At 43.9% G+C, this 20,969-nt stretch overlaps 1 protein-coding gene across 1 annotated transcript in view; it reads left to right on the plus strand.

Annotated features, from left to right (window-relative positions):
• Positions 1-7,490: 7,490 nt before the first annotated feature.
• LOC143510484 (calcium-activated potassium channel subunit alpha-1-like) overlaps positions 7,491-20,969 on the plus strand; it is a 134,270-nt gene continuing 120,791 nt past the window's right edge. The window contains exon 1 of the mRNA XM_076999876.1: positions 7,491-8,125. Within this exon, the coding sequence (XP_076855991.1) occupies positions 7,844-8,125 (282 nt within the window). The 5' untranslated portion in view covers positions 7,491-7,843. The remainder of the gene's footprint in view (positions 8,126-20,969) is intronic.

A 20,969-nucleotide genomic window follows, 5' to 3' on the forward strand; every position in this document is an offset into this window, starting at 1 on the left:
AACACAGGCCTAGTTATAACGTATATAATTATTGCTGCGATGTGTGTCATTTAAAATGAGTCCTACCCTCAACTCTTCCACTGTGTCACTTGTTGTGTGGAATATCTTCCTCCTTGACAATGACAATATCTCCAATTTTCACATTTCTCTTTGCAGAGTGCCAGCATTTTCTGTGGATAATGTTATTTATTCTTTTCTCCATCAACTCCACAAATTGCTCTGTAAAATATTGTCTGTGCCACATTTTGTGTAACGATCTGCGCGAGGCAGAACAGGGAGGCGGACACAAACGCTGAGGAGAGCGAGATTTATTCAAAGGAATTCCAAAATCATGGTCAAACGGACAGGCATGGGTCATACCAGGAGGGCAGCCAGAACAAGAAAGGTAATCAGGCATGACTTATGACAACACGGAGAACAGACAAACCAGGCAGGAACACACGGGGAATAAGGAACACTAAAACACCGACTGAGCGACTTGACAAATATCACAGACTGATGAGACGAAGCACGAACCAACTGAATGAACAAAACAACCGATTACTGACTAGGGGAACACAAGGACTATAAATACCCAGAACTTAACTGGGAACAGGTGATAACAATGACGACAGGGGCGTGGCAGACAATGGGAAAAGCATAGAAACAGACAAGCTGGGCGGGACTAATGAGCAAGGAACTACACAGACACGAGGAACAGGGAAACTGGAGTGACAGCTAGGAGAGGGGGCGTAGCCCTACGTGACACCTTGCTTTTAGGTCTTCTGCTACAAATTTGCCTGGTGATGGCAATGGAGTAGTGGGACGTCTTCAGTGGTGAGTGACTGACGTCAAAATTTACATGGCCTCATAAAAAGGGAAGTGTCATCCATTCTTCCAGCCCCCTGGAGAGTACACAGTGTTGGATTAGGATATAATCTGCCATTTCCAAATGCCTCCCATGTAACTGGCCTCAGGAAGATTCATAACTGTAATGTTGTGGGTGTTGCACAATACTAGGGTGGACACACTTACTGAAGAGAGATTGTCTCGGCGCAATCACAGCTAACCTCCTGAAATTTCCATAACGTGCAGGACAACAAAGATGAAACGAGATTGACATGAGGGGGTGGAGCCACCCATGACAATAACAAAGTCAGACTGTCTTAAGCTCTGTGCAAATTTCTTGTTTAACCTGACAATTTGTCCAACCTTATCTCCAATCTTAAGATTTCTTCGGACAGTTGAGGTTATCTTGCTTCAAAACATGGGGCGGATCTAAAGAGAACCGTGTCCTGGCATTTGTTGACTTGGGGGCTGCAGCCAGTTTTATTGATGCTGCCTTAGTTAAGGAGTTAGGCATTCCCTTATTGGCCCTGGAGACACCTCTCACTATTGCTGCTGTGGACAGTCGCACTCTAAAATCAGGCAAAATAGCCCAAAAAACCATCCCGGTTGAAATGCACATAGTGGGGCATCATGAACAACTGTCGTTTTGTTATTGAAGCTCCGCATTCGCATCTAATTTTGGGGTTTCCCTGGTTGCTGCATCACAACCCTGAAATTAACTGGTTGTCACAGACCGTTAGGGGCTGGGGTCCTTTCTGCAAAGAGTCATGTCTTAAAAATTATCCCTTCTCTCGTACCCACAGACCGCAGGACCCTGTAGACCTCTCACGTGTCCCCTCTGAATACCATGACTTCCAGGAGGTCTTCAGCAAGGAAAGGGCAGGTTTCCTTCCTCCTCATAAGCCTTATAATATAGCCATCGACCTACTACCTGGTACCAGTCCTTGTTGGCTGCCCCTGAGCGTAAGGCTATGGAGGAGTACATTCAGGAGGCTTTAGCTGCAGGGTTCATCCGTCCCTCTTCTTCACCTGCTGGCGCAGGGTTCTTTTTTGTAGGTAAAAAGGACAGAGGTTTGAGGCCCTGCATTGATTACCGAGGACTTAATAAAATAATCATAAAAGACCGCCATAACTTACCTCTGATGGCTACTGTCTTCAAAGCCCTACAACAAGCTGTCATTTTCACAAAGTTAGATCTCTGTAGTGCCTACACCTTGGTCAGGGTCAGGGAAGGAGATGAGTGGAAGACAGCATTCATCACACCCTCCAGGCACTATGAGTATCTGGTGATGCCCTTCGGGTTGATGAATGCGTCTGCCGTTTTCCAACATTTCATTAATGAGGTCCTTCATGAAGCTCTAGATCAGTACGCCTTCGTATATTTGGATGACATCCTAATCTACAGCAAAACCAAAGGCAAACATGTTAAGCATGTGCAGAGGGTTCTCCAGCTCCTCATGGAGCATCTCCTCTTCGATAAGTTGGAGCACTCCCTTTTCCACACCAAGGAAGTAAGCTTCTTGGGTTTTACTGTGGCTCGGAACACCCTGCTCATGGATCCTGCTAAGGTCAAGGCTGTCACTCAATGGCCAATTCCCACGTCACTCTGCCTCGTTCAAAGGTTTTTAGGTTTTGCTCATTTCTATTGGCAGTTCATTAAGGGGTACAGTGATGTGGTGGGGCCACTCATAGCTCTTACTAAGAAGACCCTGGATCCTTTTAGATGGACAGAAGAAGCACAATAGGCCTTCAGCACTTCACTTCCGCTCCAGTATTGTTTGCCTGATCACAATCTCCCTTTTGTCGTTGCCTTGGACCAGGGAATTGGGGCTATACTGTCTCAATGTTCAGGTACCCCTCCTGTTACACCCATGTGCTTACTACTCCCATCATCTCACACCTGCCGAATGCAACTACAACGTGGGAGATAAGGAGCTACTTGCTGTCAAGCTGGCTCTTGAAAAATGGCGGCACTGGTTGGAGAGGGCCAAACACCAGTTCATGGTCTGGACAGACCATAAAAACCTGGCCTACCTCCAATAAGCAAAACGTCTCAATCCTAGGCAGGCTAGGTGGTCCATGTTCTTTGGACGTTTTCATTTTATTCTCAAGGACTAAGAACGCTAAACCTGATGCCCTATTCCGTCAATTGGAGTCCCCTCCTGATCAGTCGGACCCAAGCACAGTCATCCCTGCAACCAAGATTGTTGCTCCTATCCAGTGGGATGTTGAGGCCACTGTTAAGCAGTCCCTGGCTACTACTCCTAGCCCTGGTGGTGAACCTGCCGGGCAATTATTTGTCCATTCACACATACGCCAACGCTTTGCTGTCCATCCTGGCTCCTGGCGCACCCTCGAGCTCCTTCAGAGATGGTTTTGGTGGCCCGGCATGGATCAGGAGGTCAGGAACTTTGTCGGGTCATGTGTTGTGTGCGCTAGGGGTAAGATGTCACGAGCCAAGCCAGCTGAACTGTTACGTCTTCTGCCCATTCCCATGTTCTGTCAGGGCTGGCTCGGATGTGACTCCCCGGACCACCACTAGGAGTCCACAAGGTTGTTCCAGGCGGAGTCTCCGCAATCAACAGTGATCTGTCATACCTGATGTCATCCCTACTTGAAGAGGGGATTTGTGACGGATCATTGCTGAATTGTTTGGTCTCTATGCCTCATGTTGCCCTTTTTCTGGTTTGGTTCCCGGTTATGGTTGTTGGTGTTTCGCCACCAGTTTCTCTTATGCTTGTTGTTCTGTCTCCTGCTGTTATTCGAGTACTTACCTCCTGAGCCGCTCCCTGGCCTTCCTCAAGTTTTCCCCCTGCTGTTTTCTTCCTATCCATTTTTGCTTTCGTTTGGGAAGGGTTTTTTGTTTGTTGCAGCATTCGCCTGCAAGCCAGATACTTCCCCTGGCGTCTTTAGTTTCTTTTCTCTTTTGCGCGTTGAGTATTGTATGCAATCTTTTCAGTTCCCTTTATTATTTTTCCCCACGTTTATTGATTATTTTTGTTTATACGTGTTGCAGTCTTTCCGCTTCATTTGAGTTTTTTCCTGTCTCCCTGTATCAGCCTGCCTCACACGCTCTTCAACATTCATTGTGGTTGTTAATAATGCGAGCCGGCACTTGGATCCACTTAATCTCAGAGTAGCCAATGCGTGATGACAGTTTCAGCAAGTCACCACTTTACATTATGCTGATAAGCCACTGTTTTATTAAGCTGTATGTATGGGTAGCTAATGTACCTGGTCATTGCCCTGTAGTCTATTTAAAATGATACCTAATAGTACTTACTAGCAGGAGTCATTAGAATTTCAACAAAACTATATTGATACTACACTGATAAACAATTCAGTTTGTGTTTGAGCCTACAAATGTATATAATATCACTTTTTATCTTTGACACTCAATATTCTTAATTTCATTCCTGGCCAGAAAAAGAGAAACAGTCACGGTACAGCCCCCGACCCTTCCATTCAGGTGTGTCTATGTGCCTATGTTCGACCATATATGGCTGTTTCTGTGTCTGTCTTGGTATGTGTGTGTTCATCTGTGTTGTTAGTGTTGTTTGCGTTATTCATCACACCTGTATCTTGTTTTGTCCGTGTTGTGTTGCACTTGTTTCTAGTCAGTACAATATGTATTTAAACGTATGTGTTGTCAGTGTTCTTTATCATTCTTTGTTTGCGTTAACGTGATCACTATATGTGTGTGCAATTTATGTGCATTTCAAAATTAAAAATGAAACTAAACAACGCTCTCCACCTGGCAGCCTGCTTTAAGCCTCGCCTGACTGAAAAGCTGACCACCCAGGATACCAAGGGGCAGACAGGGCACAAGGGTCCTGCATCTCCTGCCAGCACCCGCGACAGGAGAGCTAAAGCTGCCAAAGGCATACTGTCCCACGGAAGAGGACCAGCCGGCTATTTCCTCACCATGGAGCGGTACCCGACTGGCAATTCAGGGAAAGGCTAGCCGGCCAGCGAGGGGTTCCCGTCCGTGACCACCCAGTCTGCTTCTGGGAGATCAAGCAGTGATGCTAGGATGCAGTGATTCCCCTGGAGCGACAACTGCCCAGCCCGTGGGAAGTACCAAGATTGGTACAGCTTCTCCCTCTCCTTGCTCACCTCTGCAGTACACCCATCCTGGAGTACACTCCTGTAGAGTTACGAGAAGAGCAGGGCCGCTGTAGGGAGACAGCAGGCTTGACCGTGGAAGGAATTGAGCAGGGTTAATCTCCCGAGTTTGATGAGGGGGCAGAGCAACCCTGGTGTCCCAGAGGAGATTCCCCCAATCTCTCTAACAAGGACCCCCTTTTTTCCTGAAGAGGTGGGGCTCTCGGAGGAGGAGGACGGTTTTGGCAAGGGGGAATCTCCCAGTAAAGAGGAGGTGGAGGAATTCTCCAGGAATTCTCTGAGGAAGAGGAGACCCTGCCCACCTGGGGTTTTTCCAAGGCCAAGGCCAAAGCCTCTGGGGCAAAGGCAGCTCAGCAGTGGCAAGAGCACGCAGATCCATGACACCTAAGAGCAGTACCCCTTCCCAGACTGGCTCTGAGGAACATGTGCTCACCCCAGAGAAGCCAGAGATGAGTGCGCCTTTCTCAGCTGCATCCAGAGCTAGGGTGTACCCTCTGGGAAGAGCCCCGGCGCCTTAGGCACCTCAACCTCCTGCTACAACACCAGGATTGCCACTCCTGTTTACTGCAGGGCGTCCAGCATGGCATCTGGGGAATTAGTTAATTAATTTACCATCTTTCCTGTGTGTCTGAATATCCCTGTAATTCTTCCAAACCCCATTCCCTATTTTGCCTATTATGTTTAATATGCCAGTGTGTGTTCCTGTGACTGTCTCTGTTCCAGTGTTTGTCCCATCTGTTTCCCTCATTGTTCCTGGGGATGCGGTTGTAGGTTGCATCTGCTAGCGGACTCTCCTGAAGTGTTAAGCCCAGTTTTTAAAATTGCTACTTGTTTTTACATACATAACACTTTTACAGCTTTGGCGTGTAAGTGATATATAACAAATTGATAATCAAACTTTGACTACTTTCTTTAATTAATACAAAACACAATACTTGTGCTTTTTATTTTCAGTACTTGAGTAATTTTGCAATACTGAAGTACAAAATATGCTGAATACTTCTGTACTTCCACTTAAATAAAGTTTTTAAAGAACACTTCAACTTCTACTCAAGTCACTTTTAAGATCGAGTACTTGTACTTTAACTCAAATATGGGTCTCTAATACTTTATACATGTATGTTTATTGCCAAAGAGATTCAATTAGCCAAAAAGCCTGGATTTCAGAAATACCTACCTGTACCTGTACAGTGGTGCTATACAAAATGAGTTTTTCTTTTTAAAGCTATTGTGTAGGATGGTTTTTACTATGCTGTGATATCATAAACTATGAAAAAGGCAAGGTAATTATAATAAGAAATGTTTTTATTGGCACTATAGCAGTGCCTAACTGCAAAAAAAATAGGCCTGCTATTAAAAATGACTTGATCTGTGAGATTTGGTCCCTTCTGTTCAGTAATGAATAGAGTTCTATCCAATGACAGAGTTTCACGCATTCTTAGCTCGGTTAATGTCATCTTGTGTTCACTCTCTACAGTCATCCAGATTCTGGTCCCAGTTCTACATTTATCTATATTCTGGTTACAGTTCGGGTCTATGATTACACCATGCATATTATTTCTCGTGTGTGAGATGCGCGTTTCACTGCCACCTCGTGGTAGAATAATGTATAACCTTATTAACAGTAAAGTTTGTAGCATAATTTTCTTTCAAGATCAGTAAAATCTTATCAGTCAGTAATTACGTAGATTCCAGGAAGAAGCACCAGTGAAACCAACAACCTTTGAAAACCTAGCCAAATTCCTATACTTTGTCAGTGATTGGATGCAAGGACGTCCCCACTCCTCACCCCATTGGACGCAGGCACACGTAGCCTAGTCATAGATAACGTGACTGCTTTGGGCAACTCAGGAGAGTTGACCGCATCTGTTCGTTTCTGCAATCAGAAGAAATAGCTATCGTTTTCGCAATTTTAACACATTTTTTAAAATGCCACATCTGCCAGCTTATATCAATGCCTAACAATATCAGTGTTTTACTGCCCCCACCCTCCCCCTATTTTAGCAGGTTAGAACAACAAATTGAATGTATTAAATAATCGGCTAATCGAGCTCATTGCCTAAAGATCGAACTTTAACATCATTGGTGGGACACAAAACGTAATTTATAGCGCTTAATTCCAATTAAAATGTCAATTTTTTTAATGCTGAAGGCATGTGCTAGGACTTTTTTGGTATTTTAAAGCAAGTCAAATGTTTTAGGGCGTAAAAACGTAATAAAAATATAAAACCCAAAATACTTGTACGTGATTTCAATGTTATTATTTCTTTCTTTTGTATCCGAAAACCACAATGAAGCATTTGCAATTTGAAGCGGTATTATCATTTTATTCCGGGATGCACACCCCGCCCTTCCACCTGTACACCAACTTAGTAGTCCTTCGAGAAAAACTGCTATCCTGTAGTATCTGGTCTCTGCCAACTCCAACACGTCAGAGAGAGGGAATACCCGTCAACCTGTTGCACAGTTGCTTTAGTCTTCTAACGCTACGTAATCGAATGACGACCGAAAAACTGAATATCTGTCAGCGTACGGCGGGTGCATCAGCACATCGGTTGGAGACATCAGTCAACCAGGTCAAACACTGCTGGGTCGCTACTTCACAGTTGCTGTTGTCAGGGATAACATGAGTTCGATTTATCTATGTTGAGAAAGTTAATTTATGAACGTGAAACGCTTCGAATAGGTTGGCGCTCTAGTACAAGTTTGCGGAGAGAAATCTAGTCGTTTTCGGGTATTTACTGCTTAGACAATTTGAACAGGTTGGTTAGCGTCTATTGATTTACCGAGAATGGATTAGGGACAGGGGTTCGACACGCGTCCGCAGAAGAGGGCTAGCCGAGACAACAACCGTTTCGGGCGCACAGGTGTGTCGCCTAAAAGATCCAACATGTTTCCATCCGAGGGTGGCGATTCGGTGCCCGACACGGGTGAATTCCTACCGAGAAAGATTGCAAAAGGAAATATAAAAAGGGTTCGGCCAGCAAAAAGCCAAGCGGAAATCCTCATACTCTACTCGCCAGATATTCCGTGCGATGAGAACGGGCAGCGCATGTGGTGGGCGTTCCTCGGCGCATCCTTGGTGACTTTCTTTGGAGGTCTCATCATCATACTGTTATGGAGAACTCTCAAATATATATGGACCGTTTGCTGCCAATGCAGTAACAAGCAGGTAAGATAATGTGTTTATTATAAGATAATGTTTTTATAACAAAGTTACAGCTCTTCTATCCTTCCTTCTGTACATTGCCCCCGGCACCTGTTGGATCTAAACACGTTCTCTTAGTATCATACTTAACACAAAATCAGTGACTTAATACCACCAGAACAGGAACACTTAATCCTGCATATTGATCAGTGACGTGTCACAATTACCTTAAATGTACTTATTTTTTTATTTTTTCTGTAGCCTATCACACACGAATATTAAAAATTAAATGAATAATGCATGAGTGATTAATATGTCAGATACATAAATATAATTTTATTTAGAGTTTAATACCGTTACTATTAGTCATGTTACGTGATAACGGGTCACTCCAGATGACAAGACATCCCATTGTTAAAAATCTATTTGAAGAGATAAATAAACAATCAATTCTATTCAAAAATAGATTTAAACCAGATTTTAACATTTCACAGAACTGTAGTTTTCCTCTATTGTATCGCATTTGACTCTTGCTGCTTGGCATTATTAACACACTGCCTTTGGTGAGTGATTTTAAACTTACTTGGCAATGTCATCTGGTAAAATAGTTTAAAACAGATATAAATAAATTACAAATGAATTAATCAATTAACAAAAGAAAAATAATAAATAAAAATGCAGACTTACCAAAGGGAAATTACAAATAATATATATTTGTATATATATTTAGCATTTTTCTCATATGATACAAAGTTTAAACATACACTATATTGCCAAAAGTATTCAGTCACCCATCCAAATGATCAGAATCAGGTGTTCCAATCACTTCCATGGCCACAGGTGTATAAAATTAAGCACCTAGGCATGCAGACTGTTTTCACAAAAATTTGGGAAAGAATGAGTCACTCTCAGGAGCTCAGTGAATTCCAGCATGGAACTGTGTTAGGACACCACCCATGCAACAAATCCAGTCGTGAAATTTCCTCATTCCTAAATATACCCCAGTCAACTGTTAGCTGTATTATAAGAAAATGGAAGTGTTTTCGACGACAACAAGTCAGTCACGGAGTGGTAGGCCACGTAAACTAATCGAACGGGGTCAGCAGATGCTGAAGCAGATAGTGTGAAGAGGTCGCCAACTTTCTTCAGTGTCAGTCACTACAAATATCTAAACTTCATATGGCCTTCAGATCAATAACGCAGAAAGCTTCATGGAATGGGTTTCCATGGTCGAACAGCTGCATCCAAGCCATACATCACCAAGTGCAATGCAAAGCGTCAGATGCAGAGGTGTAAAGCACACCTTTTCAAGTTCATGCCAAATGTACAAGCACACAATTGGCCACCTTTACAGGCTACACTCAAAACATATCTGAATAGATATGAATAAATCTGAATAGATTTGTTTTCAAAATAGTAGTCAATCTTTTAACACTTTAAACGGCAACAAATATAATTTATAATGTTTAAATATAATGTATAATGTATAAATTGTTATAGATTTGTGAAAATCTAATGTACATGTATGGAAGAGAGAGTGCATATTAGGACATTTTAGCATTTGAGTGTTTTGAGTATGTGTAGCCTTGATACCCAGGTGATTTCACCTGTATTTATAGAACCACACATGTAGAATCAGGCATCCTTACTTATTTTTTTGTCTTTTTTTTAGTAAATCACAGTCCTGTAGAGCAAGGTTGATTGACAAGGCAAGGATTTAAACCAAGATTTATGTGCATTTGTCAAATGTCCAACAGGAAAAACAACCACAGTTCGTGGCACACATGAACACTCCACAGCTGATGTCTTCATTGAATCCTATGTCATACACTGAGTGCTGAGTGTCAGTCGTATGAGATGAAACTCAATGGTACAATCGGAAATATGGGCCAAGTGGGTGGGGCTTAGCATGCTGGTGGGCTACTGGAGGGTGGGACAGAGTATGCTCTGTATATATGTTAGTAGTACTCTGATGGGGGGTTGCTTTGGGCATTATTATACTTTGTAATATTATACAGTGCCTTTCTGTTCCTCTATAGGATTCCTTTGAATTGTTTTGTAGTTGTTAACTGCAACAAAGTGTGACATACAGTATTTTAGCGTGGTGTGGAAAGGAGAGGCAGTAGGCAAGTCCATTTTTGACATCATCGAATAACAGCATGACATCATCAGATCAACACAGCACGAATGCAGAGGCATCGCAGGAACATGGCGCAAACGGCACATGTCAAAACAGCATACATTAGGAGGGCAGAACAGCATCGCACACAACCATTTTTTTCACATCCCAAAAACACAGGATTTTAACAGGTTTGTCAGGCCATCAGTTCAGCCACAAATGGTGGCCCAGGCTAAGCGCTACCGTCGTCATTCAGAGGGGCGCTGAACGCGAAGTTGACCGGGGATCGCAGTTCATTCCTGAACATCAACATCACAGGTGTAAATCCAGTGGTCTCTTGGACTGCTGAGCGGCAGTCTCTTGGACTGCTGGTTCCCTTGAGTGGCTTTGGCTAGTTGAGTGGCCAGCGTTCGGTTGAACAACTCAAACAGCCCATCGCACTGCGGGTGAAGCGGAGTCGTGCGCGTCTTCTGAATCCCGAACAACTGGCAGACCTCTCCCATCACCTCTGACTCGAAGTTCTGGCCCTGGTTGTTGTGAAGCACCTCTGGAACATCGAACCGGCAGAAGAACTCATTGACCAAGGTCTCCGGCGTCATCACTGTCTGGTATCGCTTAGGCCTCTGGCCACTTGGTGAAATAGTCCATTGCTACCAGTATGTAGTGGTTCCCATCGCACCTGCTCCATCGGACAGCCTGAAGGGGCCCCTTCTTTTCAGTGCAGTCGTCACAATAGTGGACGAAGAGTTCAACGTCCGTATGGTGGCCCAGCCACCAGAATCGCTGACGTATGCGCCTCAAGATTTTGGTGATGCCAAAGTGCCCCGAGCCAGGCAACCTGTGGATGGCATGCAGGACCATATCACGCGAGCACCGCCGCACTACCGCCTGTGTCATCCGATGTCTATTGCTAGGGTCCTCCCACACGTGACAAAAGGTGTCCCTCACCAACTTCAGGGTCCCCCAGCTAGACCGTAGTGCTCTGGCCACGGGGCCCAGGTGTGCCACAGCGTCCCGGTCTGGTAGCGTGCTTGTCTCTAGCCTGCACAGGGCCCACCCAATCTCTGGGTCTCGTTTCTGTGCATCGGCCAGCTCGTCAGTGGAGACACATGTCAGTACAGGGTGGTCGGGGGGGGTCGCTGAGCTAACTGCTGTGCATTGCCCCACATCAGTGGCCTTCCCTTTAGCTCCTTGGCAGTGTTGGCAGTTCAGTGCAGCGCATGGATGATGGGACAGGGCATCTGCATTTCTGTGATTGCAGCCCGGGAGGTGCTCAGCTGTGTATTCCAACACCTGGAGCCTAGCAAGCCACCTTGCAAGCTGGCCCTGTGTTTCGCGGAAGCATATGAGCCACAGGAGTGACGCGTGGTCAGTGTGCAGCTTGGACGGCACCCTGTACATGTACTGTCGAAAGTGTCTCAGTCCCTCAACAACTCCCGCTGAGCCACACAGTAGTTCCGCTTCGCTTTGTCCAGCCATCATCTAAAGTACGCAATGACTCGCTCTGACCCGTCCCGAATTTGTGACAGCACGGCTCCCAGGCCATGGTCACTGGCGTCTGTGTCCACAATAAACTGTTCTGTCGAGATAGGGTAAGCTAGAACCAGCGTGCTGCATAGCCGCTTTTTCAGTGTGAGAGGTCATCCAGACACCTTAGCAGAGTGTTTGGTAGAAAGAAAGAGGCTAGATTAGCTTAAAGCATTGGGTTCAGTGCTACATAGCCTCTTATGGAAAGTATTTGGAATCCACTAGGTACCTGATAAGATTGCTAAAGAATATTCTCAGGATTTTCAATTATGTGTTAATATAGGGGAGTTTGTTATGCACTAGCAGAGACTGGAAATGGGTATAATGGCTTGTACCATTTCACGATTAGCATTCACAGCAAGGGTGTACTTCTTTATAGGGATGTCACGATCCAGCTTTTTGAACTTCCGATCCGATACCAATATGGGCCGATACCAATATCGGCCGATACCGATACCGGCCTATCCGAGCATGTATTAAAGTTTAAATGTATTAAAGTTATTTAGCCAACTTACTCTGTTGTCTAACTCATGCTGAAATGTGTTTTACTCTTGATAACAAGTAGCCAGCTGAATTAGGTGTGTTTGAATACACAATGGTTGGTAAGGAGAAACTGACCTGTTTAATTAGCAATTAATAAACTCAAAATAGACAAAATAATAAATAACAAACAGAAATGACATCAGTAAACCAAGGCTTAAAAAGCCATAAGTGCAAATAATATTGTAAATTGTATTTTAAAAAGTGGCAGTTCATCACGCTTAGTTTGTGTAGGACCTTTCTTTTTGTCTTTGGTTTTCTTTAGAATCTCTTCATGTTGTTTATGGTGGTATTTCGCTAAATGCTGGATTAGATTGGTTGTATTAAAAGTTCTTACAGCTACCATCATGCTTGACTTTACTGTGGTATATGTTGCACTCTACCTCTTTGTCTTTGTCGTCCTTTAAGGTAAAATAATCCCACACAACTGACATTTTTACTGATAACTTCACATTTACATGGCCGTCTTAATGGTTAGGAGATGCTATGCTAGTGTGCTGAAGGTGTGCTGGAAAATGCGGACCGGATTTTACTCTCACTGGCAAAAACACATCAAAAACTGGAATGGATTATCTAAATGGGTGCGTGGGAAACCCGGATCGGACTTTCAAAAAAAAAAAAAAAACTGGATTGGGAGTCTGGATCTGCATTTTCTCGTTCCTGCCAATCCGATACCGATACGCATTTTTTGCAAATATCGGCGGCCAATCCGATCCAAATATCGGATTGGGACAAGCCTACTTCTTTATACCAAGTAAATAAACAACTACACCAGAGAGACACAAATTACATTTTAACAGACCTGTTTACCCACAAAAATGTGTAATACAGTTACATAACATCAGGTACTTACAAAAATGTCTTCATGGGAGATATTGCAGCATCTTTCTGACACCAACTGATTGTCAGGCTCCAGAGAGGTAGTCCCAAGTCTGAGCACTGCCTGCAGGTTCTCATCAGTTAGTCTTGATCACAGGAGAGATTTATTCAGTTACATCAAGGAAAAGATTGGCTTCTGGGTTCAGTACATCACAGGCCTCCAACATACAAATTCACAATCAACAAGTAGATTTTGCTACGAGTTTAGCAATCCTGTAGCTAGCAATGGTACATACTTCTGATTCCTTTCACCTCTTTTCAAATACACCTTGTTGACTCACCAGTCATGTTTTTAGAACATCAATCTTTTGTTGTCTGTTCTCACCTCATAGTTTTGGGTGTTCGTTTCATAATGCCCCCATAAATTATACTCTTTTGCCACTGCTACGTATTCATAAAAAATACTTGGATGTCCATTCAGGGTTAAATTTCCTATGCTCAAGATCCACTTTTCTTTTTTTACTCGTACATGATTTGGACAAAGACATGGTAAATTGTATTTAGCTATTTTAGCAGTCACTTCTTTGTTTGTTTTTGGTTTTGTTCCAGTTTTTGGTGTTGGCAAAAAAATAATAATAAAACGGAATCACACACTCTTTGTCACGCTCGAGGGAGGAGGCACGACGAGCGAGGACGGTGCAACATTGAACATTTATTTAACAAAAGAGACGTGTAAGCTCCGTGTGGAGAGTGAGCCAAAACACAAACACTCACACTGGCACGAAACTTTAGACAAAGACGAGCACAAGACATTGCGCGAACGCACATTAAATAGGTGATTAACACAGACCCTCGTGACCTCGAGACAAGGCACAGGTGCGACTACGAACACGCTCACAAACAACCCACACCCACGGAAGTACATACATGGACATAACAGCACGCAGACAACGGGAAGGGAAGGGTCCGGGACTGTCATCGTAACAGAACCCCCTGCCAGGGGCTCGCTACTCCCGGAGCGTCCCGCGCAGCTGGAAAGCCCCAAACCTACACCGACGGGCAGGTCCGGAGCCGCCGGGATCACGAGCCTCTGAGTGCCGTCTCCTCTGATGGTGGGAACCGCCACGAGCAGCCCTAGTACACCCTCCCTGGGAAGACAGGGGAAAATACATTAAACACGGGCACAAGCACGAACACGCACACAGGAACATTAATCACAAAGGGCACAAGAGGGAACAGGGGGTTCGGGAGAAACACTGGGGTAGACACACAGACTGGAACAGGCAGCCACGACAATGTTTGGGCTGCCTGCCAGAGCGCCAATGGTGGCACTATCCCTCCTGGGAATGCCTGCGGGGCGAGCGAAGCCGGCGGAACAGGCGGCGGAGCCCCTCCGGTCCTCGGCGCTGCGCTTCCAGCGAGCGTTGCGCTGTTCGGTGCGCCCGTGGACCTCCCTCGGAGATCCTCGGCCACCCTCTTGGGCGCTACCGGAGTCCGAACCCGGCGCCGCACGCTCGCGGGTATCCGCGGTGTCTCCAGAGGCGCCCCGAACCCCCAACTTGGACCGCAGTCAGTGCAGGGACCCTCTCGCGCTCCCGGAGTTACCGGTGCTTCACCCTCCGCCATCTCCATTTCCTCCGCCGTCTCCATTTCCTCCTCCTCCAAGACGCTCCGACCCACGGACATCAGTTCCTCCGTGGTCGAGTCTCAGGAACGGCACATGCTGCTCACCGACGAGGGGGACCGAGGAACCTCTTTCCCGAGGTGGACGGTATTCCCCGAACACCCAGAGGCGCTGTCCTCCCCCTCGCTCTTGTCGTCACGCTCCGAGGGTGGTGCACAAATGGACGGAGGACGGCTGACGTCCTCTCCCTCCCCGTAATACTTGGTGGGAGCCGAGAAGATGGAAGGGGGAGGACTGACATCTTCCTCCGCACCGTGGCGCTCGGTGGAGGTCGCGTGGCTGGAGGGAATAGGGCTGGTGTCCTCGTCGCCTTCCCCATAATCTACCGTTGACTCGGAGAACAACGATGACGGCGGGCTGACCTTTTCCTCCTCGGACGTCCGGAGAGCTGCGGGAACGGAGGGGACGCAGCTGGTTTCGCCCTCGCTCTCCTCCGACCGAACGGAGGAGGGGGGGCTCTCCTCCTCTCCGGATCCATTGCTCCCGATCTCATACTTGGGAGGGGTCAGTGCAAAGGCATCAGCGCTCAAAACGATTGGCGCATTAGACTCCTCCTTGGGGAATGCCTGGATTGGAGCGCCCCGCCCTACGCTCCACAGCCTCTCAGCGGCCAAACGGAAGCACTCTGCCTCTGTTCTGTCTTCGGCCGCCTTCGTCCTGCTGCATCTCCCCGTCGGGTACTGGCATAGCGCAGCGATGCGCAGGGGAAGAGGCGTGACGGCGCTTAACCTTCAGCACACAGACAACGTAGCGGCACGCCCACAGGGAAGGGTCCGGGACTGTCACTGTAACACTCTTTAGATAATAGTTTGTGATGGCCATGAGCAGGTGGATTAAAATTATTGGCAGTAAACACCATGTGGCAGTGTTTAGCAATATCATAAAACTACCCTACTACTACTATAAAAAGTGCCTGCATCATTTATTTAAAAATGCATCAGCACTTCGTAATACCGGGCCAGATTAGTTTTGCCGGGCCGGATATTATGCACCCCTGATTTACAGTGATGACAGAAATAATAATAAGGTCCTCAAAGTGCATTGTAAGTGGGGAAGGACTACAGGACAATTTCCGACTGTCTCCAAGTAGGGGACACATGAATAACATAACATCTACTCTGCCATTTACAGGTAGGCAAGGATGGGCAGGAAAATGTCATAATGAAAGGAGTGATGTCATCTATACTGCACAAACCAATAGCTTAAAGAGTTTATGGTATAGTGCAGTACTAAATGATAAAGAGCAAATTGTGGGGCTAAAGATGGAATTGATTAAGGCTATTAATAGTATCAAGAAATTATCATAGGTAGCTCCACCACTGCTTTCCCATACTATGTTACGCTACTTAAACACCACAATTATTACTGTAAAATGATCAAATTCTTACTGTAGAACCTGTTTACAGCATGTTACTGAAAATCTGCAAAGCATCATGGTCAAAATTCAGTGGCGGGTGAATTCTACAGTAAATATAATTTTCCTATGAATCATAATACAGTAATTTTGAGCGGGATTTATTCAGTAATTTAAACAGAAATCCACTTTTGCTAATGATAGGCAACATCCACACAGACAGAGGATAATGTCTTTATATCCTTCATAGCTGATACATGCTGTGTAGTTTGCTGTATAACTATATATATAAACCCGCGATGAAATCACTGTTTTTTTATTTATGCACGTACACCAGCAGCCAGTCTTCTAGTGCTAATGGTTACTTCAGCTAATGCTATTAGCCGAGCCCTTTTTAGCTCTGTGTCGGTCTGTGTCGAGGTAGTAACTGGTACTAAGCGAGATAAATAGCATTGAAAGCTTTGCTTTCATCAGTTTATTCCAGTATAGTGTAAATGAACATGAAGCCGGTGTTTATCAGCACTCACTTCCACCATTCTAAGGTACTGCTCTGCTACATAATCCTACACTGCACTGGATGAGGGAAACGTTAGAGAGGCACCTTCCTTAGCTGCTAATGTGCGTTAAATGACCTAAACTTACTCATTGTATATGATATTTTGATAGAATTTGTTATTTTGTGACATTTAGCGGATAACATCATCAGTTTGCTGTAGGAGTAACGTTACTGCATAAACGTTAGTGTTTGCTAGCATGTATGTGTTGGTGTGCCAGCTAGCTGCATTTAGTGAAGCTCATCACTCGTTTTTTGCTAGCCGTGAGTACCAAGTACGGAAGACCTGTGTTGCCAACTTAGCTACTTTGTCGCTATACTTAGCGACTTTTCAGACCCTCTAGAGACTTTTGTAGTAAAAGGCGACTAGCGACAAATCTAGCGACTTTTTGTGGTGTTATTGGAGACTTTTGGAGACTCTGAACACACATGAATAAATTAAATTAAACACACAGTAAATAAATTAAACAATAAATTGAATTTTGTTGGACAAGAATGTCGTCTTCATTTTACAGTATATAATCCTTTTTTACAGTAATTAATTTACTATATTAAAATGAATACAGTAATTTTAAGCTGTAAAGCTCTTAATAATTACTGTAATAGAAAATACAGCACCCTATTACTGTGATAAAAATTACAGTAAGTACTGTGATTAAATGTACAGTATGCATACTGTGAAATTGATTACAGCAATTTACTAGCTAATTGCTGCCAGCAAGTTACTGTACATTTCACAGTAATCTTTTTACAGTGTAGACACTACCCTATTGCCTTTTTCATAATCCTGTCCTGCTTCTCTATTTGTGTAGAGAAGGGTTACATACACCAGTGGCCATCTAATAATACAAGACATCAGGCGAAACTGGAGACACCGCAATTTCAGTTTACCTAGCAATTTACTTTTTGCGGAAAAACGGGCCATGGGTCAGGTTATTCCTGGAAAGCAGGAGGCCACATTGCCAGAAAGAAGGTCAGTGATGGCTAGTTTTATTTGTGAGCAGGAAGAGCAAGTATTGTGTTCAGTAGCAGCATGGTGAGGCTAGAAAGGCCAGTGGCTTCGTTGGGAAAGTGTAGAGAAGAGAAAAGTCACATGGCAAGGACTGTTGGCAATGGATGCAAGTCACAACAAGGTTTTGCATTGAGCAACCTATGATGTCCTTCCAACTCAACAAAATCTCAAGACAGTGGGTAGGTGAGGACCTGAAGTGTAAATTCTTATATGAAGCTTTAATGATTTGCCATTGGATATATATTTTTTTTACATCTTATCTTGTACATCACTACAATTACTAAAACAATGCTTGGGTAACTGCAGTTCTTTACCATATTTCAAGACTGATGTCATTCAGTTGTTATTTTATAATTTCTTTAGTGTTGTGGAGGAAGTGCACATTTGGATTCAGATGACTTGGATCCATGGCTAGTAAGACACTAAAATCTAAATAAATAAAATTCAAATTTCAAAGTGAACTTTGTGCACTTTTATTTTTCAGATATTCCAGTTGTCTGACAATAGCTTAAAACAAAAAAAAAGTTCAATTGTAGCTAATGTTCTAAAATAATTGTTTCTTAAGAATGAACCACTATTCTCATGATTATTAATTAGTATGTATGTTTGTATTTATGTATTTAACACCCTTGATTTTGACAGAATATCTTGCACACACAATCACCCTGTCACACTTATGTCAAGAGTTCAGTAATTCAAAATGAATGAATTGTCTCAAACTACCACAGTAAGGGTGTGTGTGTAATTTTATTCCTCCCTGTTGAAGACAATGTGCACCTTTCCGGAATGTTTTTCTTTCTTTACTGCTATCCGCAATGTTTGGTGTCAGATGCCCTCTTACTCTAGCTTTTAGCACCTGTGTGGGTTTGTTTGCGCATGTAGATAAAATATCTTCTGCTTACGAGGATGCACGCATGCAATTACCCTGTTGCACTTATGTCAAGAATCCAGTTAACGGAAAGCCATTTAAGCGATAGGTCAGCTCTAATGCCAGGATCAGACTACACGATATTTTTGTCTTTCACAATGATAATGAAGGTTTCTATGCCAGATTAGACAGACATAGTGACAAATTCTTGCCACGTCTTAAATTGTGTGATAATCAGCACAATTTTGCTGCCATAGGCCAAATTGTGAATTTCATATGAATATCCTGGTCCTGAGTTAGTTAAGGTCAGTGGATATGGAACGCACAGTATGATATACTTTGCATCAGCCAAATTAGGGCCTTTGTGATCAAAGGTGGGCAACTCTTGAGGTCTGTCAGTGTCAGAAAATGTTGATAAAAAATCGCAGTGTGTGAGCGCTCCCGCAAGGTTCATTTACAAGCCACTAATGAGAGTACGTCATTAAGTGACGTAAAATAGGGAAGCTACAAATACTGGCCACAGATCGCTGCTTAATGACATGTACTGAACATAGTCATTTGCTTTAATCAAACATCTATTGTTGGAGAATCTCTATCATACAGTCTGACTTTACAAACACAGCATCACACAAACATAGAATTCTGCCAAGATTTTATTTATACTCATACTGTCATCATTTCATATGGTCTGACACCGGACTGGCTTATGAGAGCACTGAAACTGCACAGTGTAGGCCTTATTGTACTGGGGAGACTAGTAATCAGAATCTCAGATGCTACCATTTTTGTGTTCTAAAAAGTAAAAGAAAAGAAGAGTGAAGATTATGGACCCATGTCAGTGTATCATGAAGAGGAGATTGTGGGCTGAGATTGTTGCCACAGCCTCTGTTCTTGTTTCCAGATTCTGGGAATTAACAAACTAGGTAGGAAACTTTAAAAAATGCAAACATGCTAGACATATCCTTGATGTGTTGTGGGGTATCCCAGCTGCCAGATGTTCTTTGAGTGTCCTACTAAAAGGCCCTACAACAATACCATGTCAAAGTCAGTATGAATTCTTGAACACTTTCAGGGCCTTAAATTGACCTACCATCTCAGTTCTCAGTATTATGGCCCAAGTCATCACCCCCCTGCTGAAGTCTTGTTCGACCAGGATGGCTGTTTACCAACCATCCATCTGTAGCACAACATTCACCAGGGAATAAAACTGTTTTGATGATGTAAAATCTAAATTCATGGAATTTATAGGATTCAAGAAGTGCTCCAAGATTATAGAATTTGTATGCTCTATGGAATAGCCTCTTCCTGGTGCGATGTGAACATTTTGAACTCTGACTTGATAAAAAATGGCAGTGTGTGAGCGTTGAACATTGCTTGTGTAACTGCGTTGTGTTGGATGATAAACTCAGACATTTACCCATTTCCAGACTCGGTTTATTGTGTCTGACAAAACAAAAGAAAGCGTCGTCACTGCCAGCAAAATAGCATCCACTTTGTGATGTTTGCATTGCTGTGGCGCTCATCGACTGGGGCAATTCTAACTTAATATAAAATGTGAATAAAACAAACATATACCTGACAAAACAAAAGAAAGCGTCGTCACTGCCAGCAAAATAGCATCCACTTTGTGATGTTTGCTAAGAGGGGGGGAGGGGAGGAGCAGAAATTAGCTATATGCCAACTAGCTATACTGAAAAGCATTCTACATATACTATCCTATGAACACACAATGACAGAAATACTAATACAGACACTAAATACATTTTTACAAAGAATGACTAACAATAGACAATTAATTACTATTTATTACAGAGTAGTAATTCTTTAGTATGGCACAGCTACTATCATGTGCGCCTTACCATTGCTGTGGCGCTCATCGACTGGGGCAATTCTAACTTAAACACCGCCCCATGTCGGTGAGCACGCACACAGCAGCCAATCACATTAATAGTATCCATGTTTGCTGACTTACAAGTGGAATTAACCACTAACCCGTCACACTCCCCCTCACTGAATTCCACTTGCTCAACACCAGCAGTGACTAACGCAGGGCAAAAAAAATCAGGCATAGAAATATCCAAACTCCATACATGTGGCCATAATAATAAAAAAACAACAACAAAGGAAAACAAACAGACAACCAACAACTGTAGTGCAGGAGGTATCAAACAGCCACATACTAGTCTTTAAGTGTTTCAGTCTGAAGACTATTCTCTAAGAGAATTAGAAGGAGAAGGGGTTAGCTACTCCCCTAAGCCAACACAGATAAACATGCCTTACTACATGTTAAGCACACTCAGAGACTGCGGCAGGCCTCCAGTATAATTACATACGCTCACACGACAGTATAATACAATACAGTACAATACTGGCACAACCAATTTCAAAAAAA

Source organism: Brachyhypopomus gauderio, chromosome 3 (genome assembly GCF_052324685.1).
Source record: "Brachyhypopomus gauderio isolate BG-103 chromosome 3, BGAUD_0.2, whole genome shotgun sequence".
Lineage (NCBI taxonomy): Eukaryota > Metazoa > Chordata > Actinopteri > Gymnotiformes > Hypopomidae > Brachyhypopomus > Brachyhypopomus gauderio.